This window comes from Saccostrea cucullata, unplaced genomic scaffold, assembly GCF_032062105.1.
Source record: "Saccostrea cucullata isolate Sc308-1 unplaced genomic scaffold, CSIRO_AGI_Scuc_v1 ctg247, whole genome shotgun sequence".
NCBI lineage: Eukaryota > Metazoa > Mollusca > Bivalvia > Ostreida > Ostreidae > Saccostrea > Saccostrea cuccullata.
In genome coordinates this window covers 130,627-158,171 of record NW_026934500.1, presented here as the reverse complement: position 1 = coordinate 158,171, position 27,545 = coordinate 130,627, and the positions used below count along the sequence as shown (strand labels likewise).

Genomic DNA, 27,545 nt, shown 5'->3' with positions numbered 1-27,545 from the left:
AAAAAGTGTATTTTTGTGACAAGACCTTCTACCAGCATTTTTGACCTCAGGATCGTAGTAGTTTGCCCGTTTAACCATGAAGTGTCACGATTGGACATTGGACTCATTGTTTTACAAAGGCTATTTTCTTTTGTAAAAGCTACAGTCTGAAACTCTGAAATTCTGATTGCTGTTTGTAAATAGTGTAGGGGGAAGGGAGATAATTTCAAAATTGTTTACAGTGTATCTGGAAAGATTGTAGCTTTTTATGCTGTTTGCTAAGGTTATGATTTTCCTTTTATCATTCATACCTTGCCAGGCTGGGAGGAACAGGGGGTGATGCAAAGTGAAATGAAAAAATCTGCGGATCCATTTGGTATTAATGCTATTGATATCAATAGGACCTCCCCTATTTCATGGCACATATAGTTGTATGTGATGAAGACTGAGAATGTAATGATGTGCTCCAGTATACCTATACAGTATTCCAAGTTTTAGATAACATCCAAAGGAAGATGATCGTGATAGACATAACTCTTATCAGAAGGATTAAAGAGTGTTTGATCTGTAACGCCATGTAAGTGGGTTACAATATTCTCATGTCCTTATTGCAATGTTCTTACATACTGAGATAATTATTAACTTTACAATTATTTACAAGGAAGTCATTTGCTATAGTATGATTTTTTTTTATTTAAATGCTGAAAATTGTGGAAGGAATAGTCTAAAAAAATTATTGGTGTTTGTTCTCCAAGCAAAATATTATAAGGGAATTTGTGGAAGTGGGGATGTTCTCTGTTTCGTTTGTTAGAATTATTAAAAATTACTATCTGTTCATCTGTACATTATCATTATTATTACTGGTTTTTCGCGCAAAAAATAATATTGTGGAAAGGAAACAAGAACGATAACTCCAAATCACATTAGATGTCGCACCTGTCAAATAATCCAAAATGGCGTCTGCTTGTGCGTTAGAGTGGGTACCAGATTCCTTGTATAATACAGCTGTTTCTGCCACAGTATCGTCTTATAATAAGCACAGACGAGAAGTTAAGAGCCTCCCAGAAGATGTGCAGTTTGACATTTATTATAAAGTAAGTTTTAAGTAGGATTTTTACCGGAATACACTTGTCACCACAGTGACTACGTAATGTTATTCTTAGCCCTGGGTATATATTTGGTAATTCCCTTCAGAAAAGAAAGAAATTCCCCAAAATGTAGATAGTTAGATAAATGAATAAATACTGTGATAGTGTATGAATATTTCACTGTTGTGAAAGGTATGAGATCGGATGTCTCTTGACTTCCCATTTCCAACAAATTAAAAATATGAGGTAATCCATCATTGCATGGTGACTCAGCATTGAGTTACCACAGGCAGACTTGGACGGTTAACACGTTAGGAAGACTCTGTCAGTAAAATGACATCGTTTTAACTTTAACAGGATACAGCCATGAAAATTGTTTTGTGATACTAACAGTGTTAGGATATCAAATTAAAGAACACTTTAAGTCAGGTCCATTAAACCTTTAGCCATATTTATCCTGCAGCCACCCCTTGCATTGATTTGACTAAATAAAGGTAACTTTAGACAATCACAGCTATATTTGGTTTATGCCCTGATAAAGACCTGTGCATGCATTTCTAAGTATTGAAAAGTATACAAAGTCATGAAGTGACACTGGGATTTTCAAAAAAGTGTAAGAGTAAACTAAAATCTGGAATTAAACAATCTGTTCTCTTGGATTGAAAATTATAAATCCATGGAACGGATTGATAATCCATGGGATCGGATTGTGTAATTCGAGATCTCAAATTAATTTTTACTTTTTTGAAAATCGACATGTTCCTTCATGGCTTAAATTTCATAGCATTGTTACGTTATATATATAAAATACATGGATACTGTCAAATATAAGCGATATTTGGGCGAGGGTAAGAAAACGTGATAGAGGGCGAGGCTTGCCGAGCCCTCTTATGTTTTCGACCCGAGCTGAAATATCGCTTATATTTCAAGACAGTCATTATGTATTTTGTTTATCCTGCAACATATTTTTACAATTAAACGCCCAAGACTAGCTGTTTTCGACAGAATTAGGCATGTCTATGCAGTAGAAAGTGTGACGCCATGGCGTAAACATTTAAGGAATGTTTTTAAGTTTTGTGTGAGTTATTGGTGTGTGAATCACACAGACTTTTCACGTAGGCATATTTCATGAAGCGCTCTAGCACTTCATGAAAAATATGCTTACGTGCAAGTCTGTGTGATTCACACACCAATTATTCACACTAAACTTAGAAACATTCCTTATATTTACATTTTACGTACTATTTGAAAGCACCAGAATATACTCAATATTTGAATTTTTCGCTGCCCTATATCGTTGTTCTTTCTACTAACATAGCTGTAGCCTTATTGTGACGTTGCTGTAGCCTTATTGTGACGTCACGTTAACATACGTTATCTCTGTGTATATTTCTACGCGTGAGTATACACGAAAATGGTTTTCAAATCAATTTCACAGTTGGCTTAGTAGAAAAACACAGTGAATGTAAATACTGCAATATGCGTGACGTCACAATGCTTTTAGAACGTCGGAATACATGCACGAGGCTTTATTAGGGCAGTGACCAGATAAAGCTTTGGTTTATTAGGTTACCTTTATTTGGTCAATGCAAGGGGTAGTTGCAGGATAAATTGCAATGTTTATGCAATGGCATCATAGTTTCAACTGCAAAGATATATGTGTAAATCTGTTGAAAATAGCTTGTTTTGGATGTCAAATGTAAAATTGGTTGCAGGATAAACAAAATGCATGTACATGATATTGGTTCCCCATGGTTGTGCAATTACCATTGCCCATATGCATCATGGGGCTACCAATTTTAAGAGGTCGGGCTATTGTAAATCTATACTGCGTTAGCCTGTCAGGCTAGTAAATCTAAAACGAAGGTAAACATATATTTACCTTGACTGAATTGATGTACGAATTAACTTTTTTGTAAAATCATAATCTTTTATTAGTTTTAACATATATGTATTGTGTGTTGCTATCGCCAGTCGTTTCAGTGACAATTATAGTCGATAAAAATAGGGAGAATTACCTGACAATTATAAAGCGCAAACCATTATTTGTTTTATTTCAACTTAAATGTTTTTTTTAACCTTTATGTTATACCTGAACATGTATTGTTTTCGGTAGTTAATGGGCTAGTAACTGGCAACCTCAGGCTGGTAACTTTGTTACTGCCACTAGCGTGGCGGGCTAGTAACTTATTTTTGTTATCGCACACCCCTGGTCGCAAATTCTAGGTGATATTAAAGGGGAAACCTCAACCTCTATCAGATTTTCTTATCCTTGCCCAACTATCACATACCAGGTATATTTCAAGACAGTAATCATGTATTTTATTTATAAATTTGTTGGTCTAGATTTATCCATCCTACTGGTGTCTCAATTCTCAAAATAAATGATTATCTAAAGATTTAATTTGCAAAATTGATTCTAGCTGCAGAACTGTGGCTCTCAATCTGCTTCGAAAAATTGGGACAGATAAAGCAGAGAGCTTACCAAACTTAAACATTGGCCATAACTTTTTAAGTTTTGGCGCAATGGCTTTCATACTTCACTTGGGTATTCCATGTGAAAAGACTTTCCATTGGGTACAAATATGTTTAACTTGACTTACTTCTAAAAACCTTTTGAACAGTAAGTGCTAGGACTTTCATAAAACCCAGGTATATTTCTTGGGACAAGACCCTTTTCTTAGGCACCATTAATTTTGACCTTGACCTTACAGGTTGACCTAGTTTTGAAAAACTTCAACCTTGGCCATAACTTTTGATCTGGTGATGCCTGATCTTTTGTATTTCATAGGTTGTTTCCTTATGATGACTTTCTATGAGTACATGTACTTTTATTTTTGATCTCTTGACCTTGACTGAGAGTTTGACATGCATTTGAGAGTCCTTTTCCATGATCCTTCAAATGGGGGCAACAGTATTACACAAAGCTTCCTGTCTTCTAACACTTGTTTCATATAACACAGTATCACTATATGATAATTTTTTTTTTCACTTATATTTCAAAATGTTTATTGTAAATAAATTCCACATTTAATTTTACAATGCTGTTACCATATTGACTGAAATGTATCTATTTTGTAGTTGTATAACAAAGGAAGAATATGCCAGCTAGCCCTGGAATTTTCAGAGTTGGACACATTTGCAAGAGTTTTAAAGGTTAATGACAAAAGGTATATTTTCTAAATATTTTGTGTTTTATAGGCATCATATTTGAAAAAAAAAATCAAACATACCACAATGATAAGAAATACTCTTCAGTAAATTTAAAAATATTGCATTATGAACATTAACTTTGTTACTGTAAAACCAGATTTTACATAATCCAGCACTTTCAATGCCCTAGGATTAGACTTGTTTAGTATATAGTTTTTGATTCAGCCTTTTTGTTTTACAGACACTTACTTCACCACTGCTTCCAGGCCTTGATGGACCATGGAGCCAGTGTTTCTGATACCCTCGCTGATACGTTCGCTCAGCAGTTATCTCCCCCCACGTGTCAGGATGTCTCAGCCAGGGACAGAGCTATACAACTGGGATTTCAGTTAGGTAAGGGACAGGGCTATACAACTAGGCTTTCAATTAGGTAAGGGACAGAGCTATACAGCTAGGCTTTCAGTTAGGTAAGGGATAGAGCTATTCAGCTAGGCTTTCAGTTAGGTAAGGCCTTTAGGAACAGAGCTATACAGCTAGGCTTTCAGTTAGGTAAGGGACAGAGCTATACAGTTAGGCTTTCAGTTAGGTAAGGGACAGAGCTATACAGTTAGGCTTTCAGTTAGGTAAGGGAAAGAGCTATACAGCTAGGCTTTCAGTTAGGTAAGGCCTTTAGGGACAGAGCTATACAGCTAGGCTTTCAGTTAGGTAAGGGATAGAGCTATTCAGCTAGGCTTTCAGTTAGGTAAGGCCTTTAGGGATAGAGCTATACAGCTAGGCTTTCAGTTAGGTAAGGGACAGAGCTATACAGTTAGGCTTTCAGTTAGGTAAGGGATAGAGCTATTCAGCTAGGCTTTCAGTTAGGTAAGGGATGGAGCTATACAGCTAGGCTTTCAGTTTGGTAAACAGGGAGGTTATTTATGTTATGATCTGATTTTTTCTTAAAGTTTTCTTACATACCTTTCATACTAGTCAGTAGTCATCCGACAGGTAGTTCAATATATCAGATAACCTGCTACATAGACCCCATTTAACATGTTATATCCAAATGTTTCTTAGATATTTCTGTCTTTGTTTACCCTTAGCCTGTTATACGATAATCAAAATTTGGGAGGTTTTATTGCTGAGACTGGAATTATTGTTGAATGGAATTACATTGTATGTGAATATTTAATAGATAGTATAGCATAATACTAATGTGGGAAAAATTGTCCCATTGTTTATAATTGATTGAGCAAAAATAGGTGGCCTTGGGGGGGGGGGGGGGTTATCCCAGTGAGGATGTCTTTAAAAAGAAGAGTAGAGGTTCAATTATCTCTTACTTCACATCATCACCAATCCTTTTCAACCATTGACCCTTGTTTCAAAGATATATACACATGTATTACAGCAATATGCAATCTTTTCAGCTGTCAAAATCATGTCAACTTTCCGACTTTCGCGGAATTTAAAACGAAAGTAGAATGATAGATGAATGCCGATCCCGATCAGAATTAAGACGAAGAAAAACAGAAATTTTAAAAATAGAGGCGGGGGTATAAAATCGGGGCAGGCGGGGATGAGAATCTAGGAATATTTTTATTATGGCCTAAACAGATTGATTATTGACGATTTTGATTCCAAACAATAGACTTAAGCATGGAGCAGAATGGGAAAGTGCCACAGTAGTATGTGCACAGTAATGTATCTACACGTTCCTGATGTGATTGACCAACTTGTTTATTTGTAGGTGGTTTTCTCTGTGATGCGGGCTGGTTCTCGGCCAGTGAGACAGTATATAAAGCCTGCCTTAATTTATGTCAGATGGATAAAGCTTACTTACACAAGTCTTTAGAATGCAGTGTTGGGTATGTATTTACAGTATTCATGTACATTTACTTAAAATAGAAAAGACTTCTTCTTCTTCTGATACAATGCAGGACTGCAGAGCCTTTTGGGCATCATCACACTTTAAAAAGTGATAAATATTAAAATAGAAATCTTAAAATTAGGATAGAAAGTATTTATCATGTGGAGAAAATGAATGTATGTGCATTTACAGTATAAAAGCAAAAGTAAATGGGAATTTTTAATAATTTATTTGATCAGTACTATGGAATCTTATATTTTAGGCTACTGCATGTACAGAATGCTAACTGTAAATACACTGCGGCTGATCAGACTTGTCAGATAGCCAGACAGACCCTAGAAGAGTTACAGTCCCTGAATTTACCCGTCAATGCTGCAGCCTTCTACACAGAGTGCTGTGCCCTTTTGTTTGCTGAATGTCAGTATGATGAGGTAAGAACAGTTTGTAAGTGCCATTACATGGTGATAGATATTACCATTAAAAGGTATTGTGTGCATAAAGGTATGTTAAGACCACACATTTTAACTGCATGTAAATACATGTAATTTATTTTTCTCAAAATTCGTATAACTACTCTTTAAATACATGTACTGTATATTGAGAAATAATTATAACAAGACTAAAAATTTACCTTTAAATACACATTTGTTTTGTATGTTTCAGGCAATAAAATTTTGTTCAAGGGCTATACAGGCATTATCCAAGACATTACCAAACAAGGTAAGTAAGCACCCTAATAATTCATTTTCTCAGTCAACATATTCCTGACAGTGACTGAGGATATGCATGTTGATTTTGCAAAGTTTCCTTGTCTGACAAATTTTTCTGGTAAGTTATAATTTTTATTTCAGACTATTGTTGATGTATTAAGGCAGTGCTCAAAGGTAAGAAACATTTATTCTTTCCTGTAAAAAGGAAAAAAGGCAAGCATTTCTACAAATAATTTTGCTTATTTTGCATGTTAAAATTTCTTTTATTTTAATACTGAAGAAATAATCTAACTTGAATAGTATTGAAATAAAAATAATATTTGATTTTTCCATGATATTTGTTTATTTAGGCTTGTGTTGTGAAACGTGAATTTTCCAAGGCAGAAGTTCTTGTAAAGCATGCTGTGTGTTATGCGAGGTAAGATATCACACTTAATCCTGTTGTTCATGCATTTCTTTCTCTTTATACCTATCTTCTGTGTATTGAGTTGGATGTTCAATATTTCTAGAGAGAAGTTTGGAGATAAACACCCTAAGTATTCTGATGCATTGCTGGATTACGGATTTTATTTATTAAATGTGGATTCAATAACTGCTGCTGTTCAAGTATATCAGGTATGCAAGGAATTCATTAAATCATCTCAAATATAATAGGCTAAAAAAATAAATTCTGTTTTAGATTTTGTCAATGAAGACCGTTTTGTACTGTGGTTATTCTGGTTTCATTAATATTTATTGGGATCAAAAATAGAATTTTGTTTTATATCTGTACCGGGTAATTTTTTGGCAGCTGTATTAATGATATCAGAGGATGTCTTCATTGACCAATGATTTGGAAAAAATGGTGTTCACTGAACACTGATTTTGTCACAGAATGTCAAAATTTTTTGGTAAATATTTTTAGATGGCACTTGGTATACGACAGTCGGTATTTGGAGGCAAGAACCTCTATGTTGCCATAGGACACGAAGATCTGGCGTATGCTTCTTATGTACAAGAATATAGTTCTGGAAGATTTAATGATGCCAAGTATGCATGGTTTTATTTTACTTCAAAGTTCTTTGTGATATGGCATTTCCAATCAACGTACAAATTCTTTTTGAATTTAATCTTACAACATATACTTTATTATAGGGAGCATGCAGAAAAAGCTATAGAGATACTAAGTCATATATTACCAGAAGATCATTTGTTACTATCCTCATCTAAAAGAGTAAAAGGTATGCTATCATCAACATTATTAGCTCACCTGAGCCAAAGGCTCAAGTGAGCTTTTCTGATCAAAATTTGTTTGTTGTCTGTCGTCGTCGTTGTCGTAAACTTTTCACATTTTCATCTTCTTACCAAGAACCACTGGGACAATTTCAATCAAACTTGCTACAAAGTATCCTTGGGTAAAGGGGATTCAAGTTTGTTCAAATGAAGGGCCATGCCCTTTTCCAAGGGGAGATAATTATGAATTAGAGAAAAATTAATGGCATTTTTAAAAAATCTTCTTCTCAAGAACCACTGGGGCAGGAAAGATGAAACACATGTGGAATCATCCTCAGGTAGTGTAGATTCAAGTTTGTTCAAATCATGACCCCCCGGGGGTAGGGTGGGGCCAATATGGTCGATCAAATTTTTACATAGGAAGATATAGGAAAAATTTTTTAAAATCTTCTTCTCAAGAACCACTGGGCCAAGAAAGATAAAACTCATGTGGAATAACCTCAGGTAGTGTAGATTCAAGTTTGTTCAAATCATTACCCCCGTGGGTAGGGTGGGGTCAAAATAGCCTATCAAAGTTTTACATAGTAATATATAGGAAAAATCTTCTTCTCAAGAACCATAGAGACAGGAAAGATGAAACCCATGTGGAATCATCTTCAGGTAGTGTAGATTCAAGTTTCTCCAAATCATGACCCCCGGGGGTAGGGTGGGGCCCAATGGTCGATAAAAGTTTTAAATAGGAATATCTTCTTTTGAAGTACTTCAAAGCCATGCTTAGTGATATTTATAGGGAATCATCCTCAGGTATTGTAGATTCTAGTTTGTTCAAATCATGACCCCCTGGGGGGTTAAAATTCAAGCCCCCTCCCCCCCCCCCGCCCTCAGTTAACTTTCAGTTCTGATCTGATATGTGCTTTTTTCTAGCCAATTGCTCAAGTGAGCGATGTGGCCCCTGGGCCTCTTGTCTTTCAGTATTAGTAATAGAAACATGCATAATATACATACATGTAAAACTGATACTTGCACAATATAATCTATAAAGTAAAAGTGTCATGTACCCAAATACTTGTAGCTATGCAGATATCATTTGATTGCAATAAATGTCCATCAAAAGCTAAGCATTTTTTGCAAAGAATTAGATTTATAATGGGATTCAACTTCAGCTAAAGATTAGACAAATATGGAATTATCAAGATAGAGACTTGTTTAACTGACCCGCAAATGTTCTCCTTCCTCAGCATTAATACTGGAGGAGATTGCTTTGGACAGTCTCTCTAAGGAGGCCAAGGAGAAGAATCTACAGGAGGCCCAGGAACTACACCTCCAGTCTCTGGCTCTGGCCAGGAAGGCCTTCGGGGAAAACAACGTACAAACTGCAAAGCATTATGGGAACCTAGGACGTCTGTATCAGTCCATGCAGAGATATGAGGTCAGTGATTCTGAGATAAAGGTATTGCATACTATGAGATAGAAATGTATTTTTGCACATGAATTCAAGATAGGTCATACATGTAGTTCATTAGTTTATACATGTATATAGAACTGTCCATCACCTAAAGAAGTTTACATGAATTAAAAAATATGAACATTGATGGACAAATTTTTGTCCATAAAAGAAGCATGTCATTACAATTCATGGTTTGATTCACTGAGACAAAGTCCTGATATGCACTCTATATTTTAAATTAATTTTTTTTCCAACAAAAGAAAATTTGATCTTATATTTTATAGGAGGCAGAAGAGATGCATCTGAAGGCTATAAAAATCAAAGAGAGACTGCTAGGAAAGGACGACTATGAAGTGGCGCTATCTGTAGGACACTTAGCTTCCCTTTATAACTATGATATGGAGAAATATGCAGAGGCTGAAAAACTTTATCTTAGATCTATAGCTATTGGTAAGAATTATCTTAGATCTATAGCTATTGGTAAGAGTTATCCTACATCTATAGCTATTGGTAAGAGTTATCTTAGATCTATAGCTCTTGGTAAGAATAAGTTTTTTTTTGGGGGGGGGGTTGCTTTTTTTTTTTTTTTTTTTTTTTACTTAATTACATGTAAGTACTGATAGACAAATCTTCTTTGGATTGTTATTAAAAGTGAGTTTTAGCTTGGCTAATGCTAGAATTCAGAAGGCTAGGAATTTCTCTCATTTAGTGGCATTAGAACTTTTCAAACGGTAGGGAGTTTGGTGGTACATAAGATATCCTTATTTCACAGACCCCTTAATTCTGTTTTTATTTCAGGTAAGAAGTTATTTGGTGAAGGTTACAGCGGTTTGGAATATGATTATAGAGGACTGTTAAAGTTATACAGGACGACTAATAACCTGGCTATGGCCGACCATTACCACGACATCCTGCATGAATGGAACACCATTAGAGACATAAATAATGCTGTAGAAGTCAAACCCCTCGAATTCTCCATTACCACGAACTTTGAAGAATCTGTGAAGAAGTGCTTTTCTTGAGATTTGTCAGTGAACTACAGTGTTGCTCTTCCCACAAATCCGTGTTCAGTAGTGTGGTAGATTGTAAGAGAATTGTCAGGCATTGTATACTTACATGTACTTGTGAATTTCACAGTAGTGCTGAACTGGTATCAAATTCTCTTCAAGTGGATATTGTGTGCAATTTTTTTATATCGTCAATGTTGTTGGCCCTAATATAGCTTACTAGCTGTAATTAATAGGTGCTGATTTGCCATTGATTAGATGTAGATTTTATTAGAAATGTTAAAATTCATTTGAGTGGAGAGAGAAATGAAAACCTTATCTTCATGTAAGAATGTACATTTACTAACAGAGATCTAGTTGGGGAAAGTAAAGTAGACCGGCTAACAATATTGACTTTAATGGAAATTATTTTGTGTAGTTTGGAGAATAATTAATACAATTTGAAAATGTAATCAGTATTGGGAATATCAATCCTTGTGTTTCAAACATGTACTGATATCATCATTGGCGGGTTCCTGTTTTGAAATAGTTTAATACTGTGTTTTGTGACATAGACTATAGATATGATCATGACTCAATTTTACATATATGCTTGGCCGAATCCCTAATTACCTTGCTTTGGTTTATGGAAATAGTACAACCAGGGTTGTTATGAAGACCCAGGGGGTGGAGGGGGGGGGGGGCTAGGGAATTTCCCCGCCTATAAATAATGATGTAATCCCACAGCTATTTTGGTATTCCTCCTAAACTCAGAGTTAAGAGAGGAACCCCCGGTACCCTTCTATTTTCAATATGTCCTCCTATTTCAATTCTTAGGGACTATCTTGTTTACCTGAAGTAAAAGCATGGAATATAATTACAATTCCTTTGGTATTGAGAGATCCTATTTATAAAGAAAAATCATTTTTTCTTGCAAAGCCATTACATAGCTAATTTGAATAATTTTATCATACTTATATCAGTGAGCAAATATATTGTTTCATTGTTTAAATAGTTGACAACATATTGGTGCATTGAAAGAGAAATACTCAGGTTTTTTTTTTGTATTTTTGTTGTTGCAATATTTGCACATGGAAAAAAAAATCCATCATGATAAAAAGAGTTCATGGAAATTGTGATGATTGAAATGATCACTGTTGTATTGTCATGCTATATCATGCTATATCATGGTGTAACTTGAGTGATAAAGTGATTCAACTTTTTTTTAGCACAAATGAAATTGGTCACAATATTGTATTTTATTAAATGGCATGTATATTTTTATGAAAATACATCATGTTTCTGATGATTCGTGCAAGACATTTTTTTTTTTTATTTTAAACAGAGTCATGTTGAAACATATTGATAATAAAGTGAATGATGATGTCATCGGTATTTTACACTTGTTTGATATCTGTGTAGTGTACAGTAATGCACCCTGAACTTTGTTTGCTTATGTGATATTTGTTAATTTATATTGTTGAGTAAATTCCTTATTACTTAAATAGTGAAAATGTTTTATTATTTATTTCAAGCAACAAGTGCTTGAGAAAGGAAAAGTGAAGATTTTTTCTCATTTCAAAGAAGCTGTATGTACATAGCCTGTCCAGCTGTTTGTGCAGAAATGACAGAATTCACCCTGGTGATGACATAAACACAATGATATTATACAAATATGGACTCAATGTAGGTCAATATGCATTTATAATGACCCAGGCTGACAGATATTGACCTCAGATACATGGAGTATATCGACCGAGGGCGCTAGCTTTCAATAAATGATGTCCTGAACTGTATGACATACAATACAGATATCATATGACATTAAAATTGGCTTTCTCTTATAATTGAATCTTTAATGAATTTATAACAGTTCATGTGACCACTTTTCATCACCTAGTTTCATTGTGAGAAGCTGGGAAACAAGGGCTATTCGAGACACTGCATTATAAATGAATGGTAAAGAATCGGTAAACTAGAATGAAAATAAAAGCTTAAACAAAGCTGCTGTAAAACTTGTTAAAAATCCCAAAGAAATATTCACTGAAATATGTGACATTTACAGTAACCAATACCTGTTTTATGACAAATGAGCAGGTGGATTTCAAGGATAAAAAATTATATAATGGGCATCAAAAATGAGTACCGTCCTTGCCAACAAAAAATTATAACACTTATGTACTGTTTGCCAAATTTCAACAAAAATACTCGATGATGTAGGATTGACTTTAAGACAAATAGCAAATTTGATAGACATCACATCGGGGGTACTTTACACTGTTTTTAAGAAACTTTTGACGGTAAAAAAGCTTAGTACTCAAAGGTCACCCTACATTTTGAGAAATGAGTGAAAACGACAACGTGTACGAATGTCTTAACAATTATTTTAAAATATCAGTAATTGGAGTTATCCACGTTTTTTGGATATTCAAACAGATAATGGATCTTGAATCTATTGCTTAAAATCCTCAAAACAAAATTTACCATAAGATGTACTTGACAAAAACAGGGAAGGTCTGGCGATAGCAAAGAATTGCAAGAGCACAAAGACAGATTTATATGCAATGTTCTTAAATATTAGTGGTATTGTTGTTCAAATTCGTATTCGGGGAGACAGTTTAATTTCTGGATGAGGCTAGAAAACAATTTTTTTTGCAAAAAAATCGAAAGGTTTATTAGAGGAAGGACCCAGAATCAGGAATCCACTACATTAAATTTCTTCATGAAAGAGTCCAAACCTGCACGCCCTGAAGAGTAAAGGGGTTTTCGGGATACACAGATAGTTAATATTTTTTCACATTAACAATATTCGCCAGATCTTTGACCTTTTGACTTATTTCTATTTCCAAACTTGAAAAAAACCCACCTTTGATAAGGTAGAAACAAGTCCAGGGAATCATTGGATCTGCCATTTTCCAGTATACCAAGGGTCATACCCAAAAATGAGTTCTAAAATCAATCAGAAATTGGATAAAAAAGGTTACGGACACGTGTTGTAATTACAGGAGATTATTAAGTAAAATAATGAAGACAAAATCATTGAAAAAGCGTCTTTTGGTTCTTTCCGAGCACTGAGGACATTATTTATTGAACAGCCCTTAATGATTAATACTACATGTTTCTCTGTAAACATTACGAAGGTAAACATTGTATTAATAAATTTGGGAAAATATTATTTATATAATATAATAAATATGGACTCAATGCACGGTCAATATGCATTAATAATGACCCAGACTGACAGATATTGACCTCAGATACCTCGGTCGATATACTCCATGTATCTGAGGTCAATGTCTGTCAGCCTAGTTCATTATAAATGTATATTGACCTACATTGAGTCCATATTTGTTTAATATTCAATTATGATTTAGGGTAATATTTTATCTAAATGTTACCAACTAAGATTTAATGTAATCTGAAATAAAAGTTCCAGAAAATCAGATAAGCTCCCCCCCCCCCCCCCCCCCCCCGAACACACCACACACGCAGACAGAATGCATGTGGTGGAATTCAAATCTCAAATTTTAAGTCTTTCAAATTTGCATTCTCCCCAAAAGTCCGTTCGAAAATCTTCATATCCCCCTCTTTATATTTATGATTTATGATATTGCAACAGCTGCTTTGGTTTCATGCATTTGTTTATACATGTACCGTGTTTGCAAGTTTTGCACCATGTGTTGCAAAGAAGATGATTAAAAATCTATGGAATAACAATTATTTCACCAAATGATTTTAAAAAGAACCCAATGATTTCGAGTTTTTCATTTAAACACCTATGATAACAATTTACTAGAATAATTTTAAAAAATTTAAAAAACATCAGTGATTGATTTAGAGAAAAGTAATGATATAGTTCGTACTTCAACAAGATTATCATTCAAAAAAGATTCATCTAGGATTCTTCATGAATTATTACTATATATATATATATATATATATATATATATATATATATATATATATTCAGTTTCCAAACAAAATAAAAGCTCTCTATCTTCTCTAATTTAAATTTTAAATAGACCGCGGAACATTAGCTGGCAAGATTGGAAAAATGCAGCTTACGTCATTTCTATCAGTTACAATCAAAACATTTAATGATAGACAATGGAATGGGCTAGTACAATTCGAAGCGGACGACTGAGAAAACATTGGAAATGAAATTCTAGTTTGAAATTTATTTTCAATCCAACTCAGCTACGTTAGAGGGCAAATTATTACTGATTGACCCAGAAGACAAATACTTTCAATTTAGTTTAAAAATATAGTTTAAAAATAATATACTAGTATACATATGAAGATGTAAATCAGAATTTTCTGTCCAGCGTTTTAAAGAAAGATATTTGATTTCTGTTTGGTATAATTTATATACGGGGGGGGGGGGGCATAACGATCTTGGAAATAAATAAGAAAATTGTCAAACATTTTTCATTGAAAACTAAAAAAAGCTCTTGTTATCCTAAAAAATTAATTGGTACAAAGCATGAACTGATTTGACAATTTTTGACCCCCCCCCCCACCCCTTCTAGAATCAAATGGCCGTCTCCTGAAAAAATATGTCATCTATGACTTTTACCAGTGTTCTTAAGATTATATTATAGGCTATAAATTCATATCAATATAAATTTCAACCAACATGTATTTGGGAATTGAAATTATTTGTCTTTTGGGTCATACATTCACACTTTGCTTTTGAAAACAACTCAGGTGGATTGAAAATGAATTTCAAACTAGAATTTCAATCCAATGTTTTCTCGGCCGTCCGCATCGAATTGTACCCGCCCATTTCATATACTATTGGACCTTAGTACTACAATGTGAAACAAAATAACTTGCTTTAGATTCTATCGACTGCATACTAGTATATAAAAGATCAATTTCGTTACAATTATAAGTATTCACCATGGAGTACAGATTCCTTGTTACTTGTCTTTTGGTTTTAAATATTCCCATTCTCATTTCTGCAAAGTGCAATGATGGATATCGTAAGTTGAATTTTCAAGAGGCTTTTTTTAAAGAATTTAGATAAAACTTTATCTTATCATTTTTTAATCATTCTACACCAAAACGTGTATTTGCTATGCTTGATTTGAAAGGTTTTAAGGGTTATTTGTTAAGTATTGTGTTACGTTGTAAATTTTGCTTTTAATTACCGCCACCTGGTAAATTCAAAATTTGCAGCAATTGTTGTTTTTTAGGTTCCTGTAAGGATATATTATCCAGATACCCACAGAGCAAGAGTGGGGAGTATCAGCTGATTACTGAGGACAGACAGACGGTCACAGTCTTCTGTGAGTTTTCGTCAAGATTCCATGGTTACACGTACATCAAAGACTACCCAGGTTCCTCATTCGATTTGGGCGGACTTTACACAACATCAAAAGAAATCAAAGTTGTCCACCTTCGGACTTCTGGCAAGCGATATAGCACAACAATGGAAGAGTTAAATCGGGACAAGTCACAGGTTTCACTGAGTCTTCAGGTCGACAAAAATAAGGGCTTTAACACACCACTGAATGCTCCATTTCTAGGGAAATACATTTATGTTGGATTCCTCCCAAAAGACATTGCTGCGAACCGTAATACACAAGGATACCGTGCCGGATCGAAAGACTGGGAATTTAGAAACTGTGACGCAAATCCAAATTCTTACATTGCCTTTTTCTACAACAACTCACCTCTACCAATTCACAGCTATCATAGGCGTTGTTGCTATAATAGTTATATGCGAAAATGGATCGATGTTTCCAGGGACTATATTCTGCCTTTGCCAAGAGAGTACTTCAGGTTTTTTGAGATGCACATGGGAGGGTGTGGAGGATATGTCGTTCCCGGATTTAGTTCCTTTTCTGATATTGTAGGCGCCGTGCCTGGATTTCGTTTCGGTAGGGGTTGATTTTATTAATCATCGTATCTTTGCAAGCAAACTTTGGGGTGCATGTGAATGAACTTGTCTCTCCATCCGTTTGTCTTGACAGTATTTTGTGTTCTTGCCAGAATGCCCCGCCGAGGGTGTATTAGTAATGCAACATGAAAAGTTTTATTAGTGTAAGAAATTTGATGAGAATATCTTAAAAAGTTTCTTTACAATTCAAATTGAAACCTAGAAGGTTGGTTATTACAAGATAAGTTTTACCAAATAATGTATAATTGCATAAACTTACATAAATATATTTTAGATAGTTTCCTCAAAACAAAGAAAAAATGCAAATTTAGGAAAAGTGAGGTCAAGGTCACATAAATGTTCAAGCTCAAACGTTTTTGATGCTTTTGATTAGTTCTCACAAATACGTATCAGCGTATTAAGTTTGATAAAAATATTTCGTATGATTTTTAAAAAAACTAATTTAAGAAAAGTGAGATCAAGACCAAAGGAAAGGTCAAGGTAAAAATGTTGTGGTAGTTGAATAGCTTAACATCAGTTTGTATCAACACATGAAGGTTGATAAAAATATCTTGAATGGTTTCTTAACCAGTTTTTTAATTGTTCAACAACTTTCCACAAAATATTGCTTTTCTTAGTTTTGAACCATGTTATTTAAAAAAAAAATGATGCATTTATTTAGAAAGTGAATATTATTTTCGTCCAATCCAGGGTAATGCCATTTGTAATCTTTTTGTTTTTAATTAAGATTTGTCGTGTAAGGATCTTCAATGTGACAACGGTGGATTGTGTTTTATCTCAAATGGAAAACCATCCTGTCGATGTAAAAAAGGATACACAGGCGTCTCGTGTGAGCATAAGAGACCAAGTAAGACCATTTAATTTTCTTAAGCATTTGAATTCGATCGAGCTGTTCAAATTTGATTTTTTTTTTTTATTTTTCATCAATTTAGGATCATGCAAAGACATTATTCTGAGCAATCATCCATAGGCGAAGGAAAGTTTCAATTGTGAAAACGAGGGTCCAAGTCCCCTTACAAGGGGAGGGCTAAAAAGGACATAAAGTCCCCCCCCCCCCCAAGAATCTTTGGGTCAGAAAAAGCAAAACTTGAATGATCCTGAGGCAGTGTACACTTTACACTTTACATTTTTTTTTCAAATCATGCCCCCTGGGAGTAAGGTGGGGCTACAATGGGTGATGATTATTCATATTCTTATAATGGAGCATCCTCAGGTAGTGTAGATTCAAGTTTGTTCAGATCTTGACCCTCTCCCTTCCCCATGTATCACTTTTTTATCTGAAACTTCACAATGACTGATTTTTGCATTTACCTTGCCAAAAGTCGCCCGCTTGGCGCAGTGGTTAGAGCGTCTGCTCTGGAGTCGCATAATTAGGAGTTGATCCTTATATCGCGGGTTCGAATCCCACTGTGGGACGTGGAGAGCGGTCCTTCGGTTGAGACCGTATAAACAGAGGACCCCAGTAGGTGCTGGCACGAAAAAGATCCCTCCCTGATCATGACCCTGAGTGCCGAGCATAGAGAAAGTTTGCAGCTCTCCACCGGCAAGTGGTGGTGTCTACATACGAGTGAAAAATTCTCGAGAGGGACGTTTAACAACATACAATCAATCAACAAATCTTAGCCAAGTGCTTAGATGAGCAATGGGCCTCTTGTTATTCTTCCTCTGATTGGTACGTCTTTGTCCATGTTTCTTTTCAGATTCCTGTAAAGACATTGCTTTCTCTAGAGGTAGAGCTACTGGAGAGTACACGATTTATAACAGACAAAACCAACCCTATAAAGTGTTCTGTGAATTTCATCAGACCTTTGGTTACACGTTTGTATCAGACACAAATATGGCCGTCAACGTCGTTTGTTTGAAATCCGATCTCAAGTGTTGGTCCGACATTTACGACATGGTCAACAATACGACTCAAAACTGCAGCAGATATCATATTATAAGAACAAGCCTTTGACAGTTAAGTACAACTCAAATGCTGGATTCAACACTCCGGTAAACGCCAGACGGATGGGTCCATATCTCTATCTTGGCTTCTTGGACGCAAATACAGCAAGATCCAGGTCGACACAAGGCTACAGAGTAAATGAGGCCGACCAAACCTTTCGTAACTGTGATGCCAATCCTAACAGTTACATGGCTTTCTATTTCAACAAGGGAAATAAGTCTCCCGTTGGATACTACAGGAGATTTGGTTACACACCATGGATGAGGAAATGGATCGACGTAGGCGTACCTGTAAATCGGGCCAACCAACTTCCAAAGTCATACTTTCTCCAGTTTGAAATGCACATGGGGGGTTGTGGAGGATATGTGGTGAGCGGATACAATACCCTTGCAAGTATTCGCGGTGTTTCTCTGGGAATGCGTTTTGGTTAGTAACTTTCAAAAACCTTTTTCAACTTAACTTTCAATAATGAACATGTAATTTACATTGAATTTCTTTTCAGAATTATGAAGTTTTGAAACGGAGCGGGAGAAAGAAAACAAAAGATGAGATAAAAAATAATTTGAATATGAGTATCAATATACAGTTTTCGTAATAAAAACTGATATTTCTTATATTCTGTGTTGTAATGTTGTAGCACTTTTTCACTATACATATATATCCAGCTTTTAACGAATGTATAAAATATACATATACATAATATAAAAATATAAAATAATGTATAAAAATAATATAAAATATGTTGATCTATCATCAACATATAAATAGAAACCAAGTGTTTTTAAGTCTTTATAATTTCATCAAAAAAACTTGCGGCTCAGAACCTATAGGAATTTTTGAAAAGCGTTCAGTTCCTGCATGCCCTACAGAAAGACAAGGAATTTTTAAAATTAATCCCAATTCAATTTTGCTTGTCATCACTGTGAATTAGAAAGTTATATTCTAAAATCATATCCTTTTTTCAGATTGTGCAAAGAAGGTAAAATTACAATTGACTTATGCAATTATCATTTAATTCTTAATTAGAATTTACTTGTTTCATTGACATTTTGACATTTTACAACAGGAGATTCTCTAAAATTGCTGACATAGAGCAGATCCAATGACTCTAGACATAGTATGTCATACGTTTTTTTTCACTGGCTTCCAAAAATCCGGGTCTCTATATATGAAAATGTACACGGCATGGATTTACAGAATTTCCATGCCTATAAGACGAACATCGCACGCCTTTCTGGCACGCCTGAAAATTTTTTGCGAGGATTTTTTTAACGTGAGAAAAATGATTAGCCAATATCCCATGCATTGTCCGTAATCGGGCCTTTTTTTGCACTGTTTTCCAAAGGAGCAGGAATGCTATAGTTACTGGTATATGGAAGCCTACTGTGGGTCCCATTACGGCGGGGGGGGGGGGGGGGGGGGCATCATCACATCATTTGAACAAACTTAAATCTACACTAATTAAGCCTATTTTCACATTAATATTTCTATTTCAAACTTTTATCTCCAATCCTGGCCTCGACCTGCCCACAGGGACCATGATTTTAACAAAACTTGAAACTATTCAGGAAGATTTCAAAGACGTCGGGCGACAGGTCATCAAATAAGCTTACTTGAACCTTTGGTAAGGTGAGATAAATATTTGGGTTTCACCGTTATACATGTTAAAATATGAAAGGAAAGGTTCAAGATTTCGAAAAGAAATCTTGAACATTTTCTTTCAGAGAGACAAAAACATTCTTATGATTCGGAGACATAGATTCTTCCCCCTTGGCGGAAGCAAACTTTTATTTACCTGTATTTTAAGGACATGACACTTTAAAAAGTTAATAAAGATACATGTTGTTGTTTCACAGTTTGTACGGGCTTTATTATTGTTTTGATATTCCTTTAAAGCCATATAAGAAAACATGTACATATGAAAACATATTAGTATATTTATTCATAGCTGCAGATCTGTAGCCCTCCGAAAAAATAATTTGACAGACCGGAGAGCTACAGTGCCACCCATTGAAATAAAACTGTTTATTTATTGCACACAAAAAAGTGCGCTGTTTATCGATTTATTTCTCCATGTTTTTAAAACTATAATCTCAAAATATTACTAACCGTGTATTCCTAATATAATATTTCACTGTTTCCACAACAAAACATACCTTATAGTTGTTGTTTATAGCCCTCCTTTCTCTGAAATCGAGATCATCGAAAATTTCGTCTGTTTATACTGTCATTTTGGTTTGTAAGATAATTCGGCCCAACGCGCTTCCTATATAGATGTCGACTACAAAAGTACTTGTTAGAAGAGTACAGAATTTTTTGAAATCTAAAGTTTTTGCAATTGAGGTAAGAATTTGGAAGAATTAATCCATACATAAGCGCAACTTTTTGTGCGCAATAAATATACAGTTTTTTCAATGGGTGGCTCTGTAGCTCTCCGGTCTATCAATATATTTTTCGGAGAGCTACAGTTCTGCAGCTAATTTATTCAAATACACACCTTCTCTCATACATCATTTTCACTGAATACACTGCACTTCCTATTAAGTGAATGAATCATTAATGTAAATGAAAAACATGTCCAGAAAATGTATAAGAGCTCTTTGGGAATTTCAATTTTTAAAATTTTGTTTTTTAATAAAAAAAAAATATGGATACTAGTATTTTGGGAGAATGCATTCTGTAAATGATCATATTTCTAAAAATATCGACGATTAAAAAAAACAATGAAATGACTGATGAAATCGCATTTTTGATGCTACGTGTTCTTGCATTTTAAATAAATGTTAAATATTGTCCTGGACACTTAGACACCCCTACGGATTTTTAGAAAACAAGAAACCTGAAAACATACCACTTTTCAACCAATCCCTGTGATAAATTTTTATGTATGTGTTCATTCAAGCTAATAGTTTTTGTGATAGGTTGTTTGTTTGTCAATGTGAGTGCTTCTTGAAATAAACAAAATGTTTTGCTGCATCTTTACAAATACTTCAATTTATAATTTGTCATGTTAAGACGTGCAAAACAATATTATTACATCCGTAAGAATGCGTCAGTGGCAAAGCGAGAACGCCTTACAATGAAACGACAGAAGTCGAAAAAGAACAATTTCAAAATAGTAGTTCTTAATGGAAAATCCCACCTTCGGTGTTTTAAAAAAATATAATACAATTTTCTGAAATAATCCATTCCCAAATTTTACCCATATTCAAGTACCTATATATAAGGGTTATATGGATAGCAACAAACAACTAGACTATTGTAAAGTCAAGACGATGCATTTCAGACCGACTATCACATTAACCCTTTTGACTTTAATTTTTTTGGACATTGCCGCCTATTTGTGCAAGCCCAGTAAGTAATTTTATAATGGTATTTTTAACATTCTTGGAGAACTTTGATGTGATTTTTTTTCTTCGCTCTTATCATGATTTCAAAGCATTTTATTCATCATTATTGATACGGATATTACATTTTGTAGGCGAAAATTAGTATTTGAATGAATTGCAATTGTCACAATTATGATACGTTTTAATTAAAGGTTTTTATTAGCCAAATTCTGGAGAAAGTGGGGATTTGATATTATTTTCTTATTATTGTTTTTACATTGAGGTTCAAATCAGTTGGTGTTTATTACTGTTTTATCGTGTTTTATCATTGAGTTTTATTTAGATATAAAAATACAGTACACGTATAGATTTGGGGAAGAATAATAAATTCAGGCTGCTTTGTATCTTTTTTATAAAGAATATGCTTGTTGTTTGAGTGCTTATCACACAGACTTGCACTTATGCATCATCTTCACGAGGCACTGATTTACTAACAAGAGGCCCAAAGGCCACAACGCTCACTTATGTACAATGCAGTAAAGGTTACCAGTACCTATGGTCCTACTGATCTTTATTTTTTATCTATTCATATGTAGGACTTTGAGCATATATCATCTCCCCACCCTACCCTCGGAGTCATGATTTTAACAAATTTGAATCTATACAACCTGAAGATGATGAAAATCATATAAATATGATTTATCAAAACTGCTATTGTTAAGAACAATTTTTTATGTATTACTATATAATTGTATTACTTTGATCACCAATCACCAGATTTCTCCCCTTGTCATACTTATTGTTCTTTGTTGAACGGCCTCATGGGTCGTCCGGGATGAGTAAGCAAGTATACTTATTGTAGTCTTCAAAACAACAACAAGGCAATTTTTTCGAAATAAGGCAAGGTCTACACGAACTGGTAAAATAAAATTAGGAGGGCCGTTCAAAAATTACGCGGACTCTGCTATTATTTACTCTTCCAGGCGTCATATAGTAATGAAATTTCACAGAAATATGTATCTCAAAGATTCCAATGTACTTTTTGCCAAATTTATCTATTTAAAAAAAAAAATCACCTAAAATTATCGCTGTGTTGATACCGCTGATGGAGAGGTACGGAGCACGACAAAAATTTTAAAACAAAAACATGCGGACTGCAAAATTAAACTCAGTAATTTTCTATAATTCGCGATATTTTTCTACAATTTTCTCAAATGTATCTTTATATTATTCTATTATTAAGCTTTAAGATTTCTGAGGTGATATTTGAAGTACTAATAGAAATATAATGATTTTTCTCCAATGCAATGTCTGTGAAAATGACCGTGAAAATGACGTTTCCTGAATTGACGGAGCACAACCTTTTTGTTAAATTATGTGTAATGCTCGAGATATCGCTAACATAGATCCAAAATATGTATAATAAAACATGTAGTAAACTAGCTAGGGTATTCGTGACATTTATCTACTAATAGCAAAATTGAATTTTAAACCGTTATACCTCTGTAAAAAAGCTATACGGGAGGACGTAAAATTATCGACGAAAACTATATCGGGACTGTAAAGAACGTGATTGAGAGTCACCAATGTCACACTACGTCTAATAAGTACCAGCAGTTTTTGATTTTAAAACAAAAAAAGAATAATTTTTATGTTTTGTTTGTTTGTCTGTTTTTTTTTTAAAAGGGGGGGGGGGGAGGGGGTTATTGATTTTAAGCTTGACAAGAAATGGTGTATCTGAGTAGATAAGGTAAGTTAAACTGTCTGTACAGGTATTCTTGGGAAAATGTTGAGAAAATAAAATGTTTTTTTTTATAATGCCCGTGACGTCGAAGATTTTGCTGCTCCGTGACTTAATGATATGTCCTAATAAATCACCCCAAATTGATATCAATGTACAACATTTTGATATGAAATTTTGAAGACCACAAAAGTAAAGATTCTTTTATATTATGTGTGACATTTTGCCCGATTATGTCGTCAAATATTTTTTCTGTGCAACAAGTCGGCGTAATTTTTTAACGGCCCTCGTAAGTGATGAAAAATTATATTAGTTTTTGAATTACCTGAGCTGAAAGCTCAAGTGAACATCTCTGATGACATTCTGTCTGTAATCCGTCCGTATGTCCGTCCGTCTATACACTTTTCACATTCTGACTTGTTTAGAACCACTTGGCCAAATTCAACCAAACTCGACAGAAAGCATCCTTGATGAAGGGGATTCAAGTTTGTTTAAATGAAGGGCTACGTCATCATTCGAGTGGGTTAATTTGAAAAAAATCTTCCCAAGAAGAGCATAACCATGATAGTCATATTATAATGGAAGCATCCCCAGGTGTATAGTGAAGATTCATGTTTGTTCAAATCATTACCCCCTGAGGGTGGAGTGGGACCACAACGGGGGATTAAAATTTTACAAGAGGCCCAGGGGCTACATCGCTCGCCTGAGCCAATCGGCTAGGAAAAAGCACAAATCAGATCAGAATTGAAAAGTTTACTGAGGGGTTGGAATGGAGGGGGATGAGGGATGGGGCTTGAATTTTAATACTACTTGAGAATGCCTCCATATCAATTCTGCATATAACTTCTTGAGAAAAAGATTTTTATAGATTTTTTTAACATTTTGTTTGTATATATTACTTTGTAATAATTTGAATTTGACACCCCATTGTTTCCCTCCCTACCCAAAGGGTACTCATGATTTGAAAAAATTTAAATCTTCAATACATGAGGATGCTTACATATCAATATGACTTAACATAGCTGTTCTTTTATTGAGATTATCCCTTTATTTTCCTATGTAAAACTTTGATCCACCATTGAGACTTTGCAGTACTTGAGAAGAAATTTTTAAAAGATTTCCTATATATTCCTATGTAAAACTTTTATCGCCCATTGTGGCCTCACCCTACCGGGTCATGATTTGAACAAACTTGAATGTAAACTATCTGAGGATGATTCATCATGAGTTTCATCTTTCCTGTCCCAATGGTTCTTGAGAAAAAGATTTTAAAAGATTTTTCCTGTATATTCCTATGTAAAAATTTGATCGCCCATTATGGCCCCATCCTACCCCTGGGGGTCATGATCTGAACAAACTTGAATGTACACTACCTGAGGATGATTCAACATGAGTCTCATCTTTCCTTTCCCTATGGATCTTGAGAAGATTTTTAAAAAATGCCTTAATTTTTCCCTAATTCATAAATATCTCTCCCTTACCCAAGGATACTTTGTAACAAGTTTGGTTGAAACTGGTCCAGCGGTTCTTGAGAAGAGGATGAAAATGTGAAAAGTTTAAAACAACGACGCCATCGACAACGACGACAGACAACGGACAAATTTTGATCAGAAAAGCTCACTTGAGCCTTCGGCTCAGGTGAGCTAAAAAGGAATATGTAGGGGAAATCTTCTGCTTAATAATAATAGAATCATTTTAAATATTGATATGGAAACAATCTCAGGTAGTTTAAAATTCAAGCCTCACCCCCATGTAAACATAACAAATCAAAAGCATAATGTCGACATATTTGCCACTCATATTAAAATATGACACAGTCCAATATTTATTATCATTTTTTTATTTATATCAATGCAGGATCATGCAAAGACATTATTCTAAGCAAACCCAACGTAAAAAGTGGAGAATACAGAATATACACAGATGACGGAATAAGCTTTCCTGTTTTCTGTGAGTTTACTTCAGATTCACATGGCTACACGTACGTTAAAGACTTTTCAGGAAATTCTTTCCATCTAAATAACATTTTATCAAACACGAATGAAATGAAAGTGGTTCACCTTCGGACCTCCGGCAAAAGATACAGCACAATAATGGAAGAACTCAGCCGGTACAAATCCAGGTATTCATTAAGTTTTCAAGTCAACAAAAATACCGGCTTCAGTACACCGCTAAATGCACCATTTCTGGGGAAATACATTTATGTAGGATTCCTTCCGGTTGCCTTTGCTTCAAATCGCAATATCCAAGGATACAGAGCAGGATCTAAAGATTGGGAATTCAAAAATTGTGATGCAAACCCAAACTCTTACATCGCCTTTTTCTACAACAATACTAAACTCCAAACGCACAGCTACCACATGTCATGTTGTTATAACCAATTCATGCGCAGATGGATCGACGTCTCTACAAGATATCACCCAAGTATTCCTTCCAGCTACTTCAGGTTTTTTGAGATGCACATGGGAGGGTGTGGAGGATATGTCGTTCCCGGATTTAGTTCCTTTTCTGATATTGTAGGCGCCGTGCCTGGATTTCGTTTTGGTAAGCTTTAGAAATGTAAAATCAAAAAGAATATTCAAACTTAATTAACTAATAAATGTATTGCAGTTTTTTTTTATACATGTTCTTTCAAGATTTATCATGTGAGGATGTACAATGTCAAAATGGTGGAACTTGTTCGATGAGGAGAGGAAGGCCTTCCTGTTCGTGTAGGCCAGGATACATGGGTTTTCAATGTCAAAGCAAAGAACCAAGTAAGTTTGCTGTTGATTAATGCTTCATTATGATCTTCTCTTAAAATTGTGCTGTTAATTATAATTTCATCTTATAATACTTTTCATAGTTTAATTTTCAGTCAAAAATACTATGAATATGAAGGTTACTTGTATATATTTTCATCTCTTTCTTGCTCTCATGTATGCATTAAGAAACCTTTTATTTGCTTCACTTTAGATTCCTGTAAAGATCTTGCGTTTTCAAAGCGTAGAATAACTGGAGAATACACTATTTACAACAGACAAAACCAAACCTATAAGGTGTTCTGTGAATTTCATAAGACCTTTGGTTACACATTTGTCTCGAACACAAATGTATCCGTCAACGTCGATGATTTGTTTGAAATCAGATCTCATGTTTTGGTCCGACACTTACGACAAGGTCAACAATACGACTCAAAACTGCAGCAGATATCTTCATACATGAACAAACCACTGGCAGTAAAATATAACTCAAATGGTGGATTCAACACTCCAGTCAATGCCAAACAAATGGGCCCATATCTCTATCTTGGCTTCTTGGACGCAAATACAGCAAAATCCAAGTCGACACAAGGCTACAGAGTAAATAACACCGACCAAACCTTTCGTAACTGTGATGCCAATCCTAACAGTTACATGGCTTTCTATTTCAACAAGGGAAATAAGTCTCCTGTTGGATACTATAAGAAGTGTTGTTACACGCCATTGATGAAGAAATGGATTGACGTAGGGGTACGTATGAATCAGGCTATTCAACTTCCACAGTCATACTTTCTCCAGTTTGAGATGCACATGGGGGGTTGTGGAGGATATGTGGTGAGCGGATACAATACCCTTGCAAGCATTGACGGTGCTTCTCTGGGAATGCGTTTTGGTGAGTATGCTTCAGTGCACTTTTTAAAATATATACTTTCTATCATGAGCATTTAAAAGAAGTCCCATTATTTCACATTTATTTTTTTTTTCAGAATTATGAAGTTATGGAACCAGATGCAAGAAAGAAAACTGAAAAAAAGAAACCAATTTGAATATATGTACATTGTATACATATGAATACAGTTTTAATTTTTAAAATAAATATCTCAAATTATGGGTTGTGCTAGCAGTCAAATTAAAGATATATCATTCTGGTATTTCATCAAAGACTCCGCATTTTACATGAAAATGATACTGAAGATGAATATCATTATTTTGTTTTATTTTCTTAAACAAATGGAAAATACAAATGGACGAGATCGAATATTGTAACGTTTACAAGCCAAATTTTCCAGGATTTGACGAATCTAGTCACACGTGCAGTTTTTTGACATTAGTTTCCAAAAATTACTTGTCTCTTTATAGTTATAAAAATTGACAAAAAGCCAAGAGATAAAATCAAAATAATTTGGACAATGTCCCTTGCGTTGTCCGTGCTCCGGCCACTTTTTGGCATGGTTTCCAAA

The 27,545-nt window shown here is 34.6% G+C and overlaps 2 protein-coding genes and 1 pseudogene across 2 annotated transcripts; all 3 read left to right on the top strand.

Annotated features, from left to right (window-relative positions):
- Nucleotides 1-863: 863 nt before the first annotated feature.
- Nucleotides 864-11,237, top strand: LOC134240852 (amyloid protein-binding protein 2-like). The gene is made up of 14 exons (XM_062722924.1): nucleotides 864-1,073; nucleotides 4,149-4,237; nucleotides 4,462-4,613; nucleotides 5,947-6,064; nucleotides 6,329-6,497; nucleotides 6,730-6,786; nucleotides 6,918-6,950; nucleotides 7,127-7,194; nucleotides 7,286-7,391; nucleotides 7,681-7,805; nucleotides 7,911-7,996; nucleotides 9,227-9,417; nucleotides 9,720-9,885; nucleotides 10,234-11,237. The coding sequence occupies exons 1-14, from the start codon at nucleotides 933-935 to the stop codon at nucleotides 10,455-10,457; spliced, it is 1,725 nt and encodes a 574-aa protein (XP_062578908.1). The 5' UTR covers nucleotides 864-932; the 3' UTR covers nucleotides 10,458-11,237.
- Nucleotides 11,238-15,324: 4,087 nt separating this feature from the next.
- Nucleotides 15,325-18,890, top strand: LOC134240875 (uncharacterized; annotated as a pseudogene).
- A 2,639-nt stretch (nucleotides 18,891-21,529) lies between these two features.
- Nucleotides 21,530-27,193, top strand: LOC134240851 (uncharacterized). Its single transcript, XM_062722923.1, has 5 exons — nucleotides 21,530-21,628; nucleotides 25,202-25,888; nucleotides 25,981-26,100; nucleotides 26,300-26,977; nucleotides 27,072-27,193. The coding sequence occupies exons 1-5, from the start codon at nucleotides 21,550-21,552 to the stop codon at nucleotides 27,077-27,079; spliced, it is 1,572 nt and encodes a 523-aa protein (XP_062578907.1). The 5' UTR covers nucleotides 21,530-21,549; the 3' UTR covers nucleotides 27,080-27,193.
- The last annotated feature ends 352 nt before the right edge of the window (nucleotides 27,194-27,545 follow it).

Excerpts from the sequence above, each read along its gene's own strand:
- LOC134240852 (XM_062722924.1), top strand. The coding sequence starts at position 933 with ATGGCGTCTGCTTGTGCGTTAGAGTGGGTACCAGATTCCTTGTATAAT. Across the intron at positions 6,787-6,917 it reads CCAAGACATTACCAAACAAG|ACTATTGTTGATGTATTAAG; the intron begins GTAAGTAAGCAC and ends TTTTTATTTCAG. Across the intron at positions 7,195-7,285 it reads CATGCTGTGTGTTATGCGAG|AGAGAAGTTTGGAGATAAAC; the intron begins GTAAGATATCAC and ends CAATATTTCTAG.
- LOC134240851 (XM_062722923.1), top strand. The coding sequence starts at position 21,550 with ATGCATTTCAGACCGACTATCACATTAACCCTTTTGACTTTAATTTTT. Across the intron at positions 21,629-25,201 it reads CGCCTATTTGTGCAAGCCCA|GATCATGCAAAGACATTATT; the intron begins GTAAGTAATTTT and ends ATATCAATGCAG. Across the intron at positions 26,101-26,299 it reads ATGTCAAAGCAAAGAACCAA|ATTCCTGTAAAGATCTTGCG; the intron begins GTAAGTTTGCTG and ends GCTTCACTTTAG.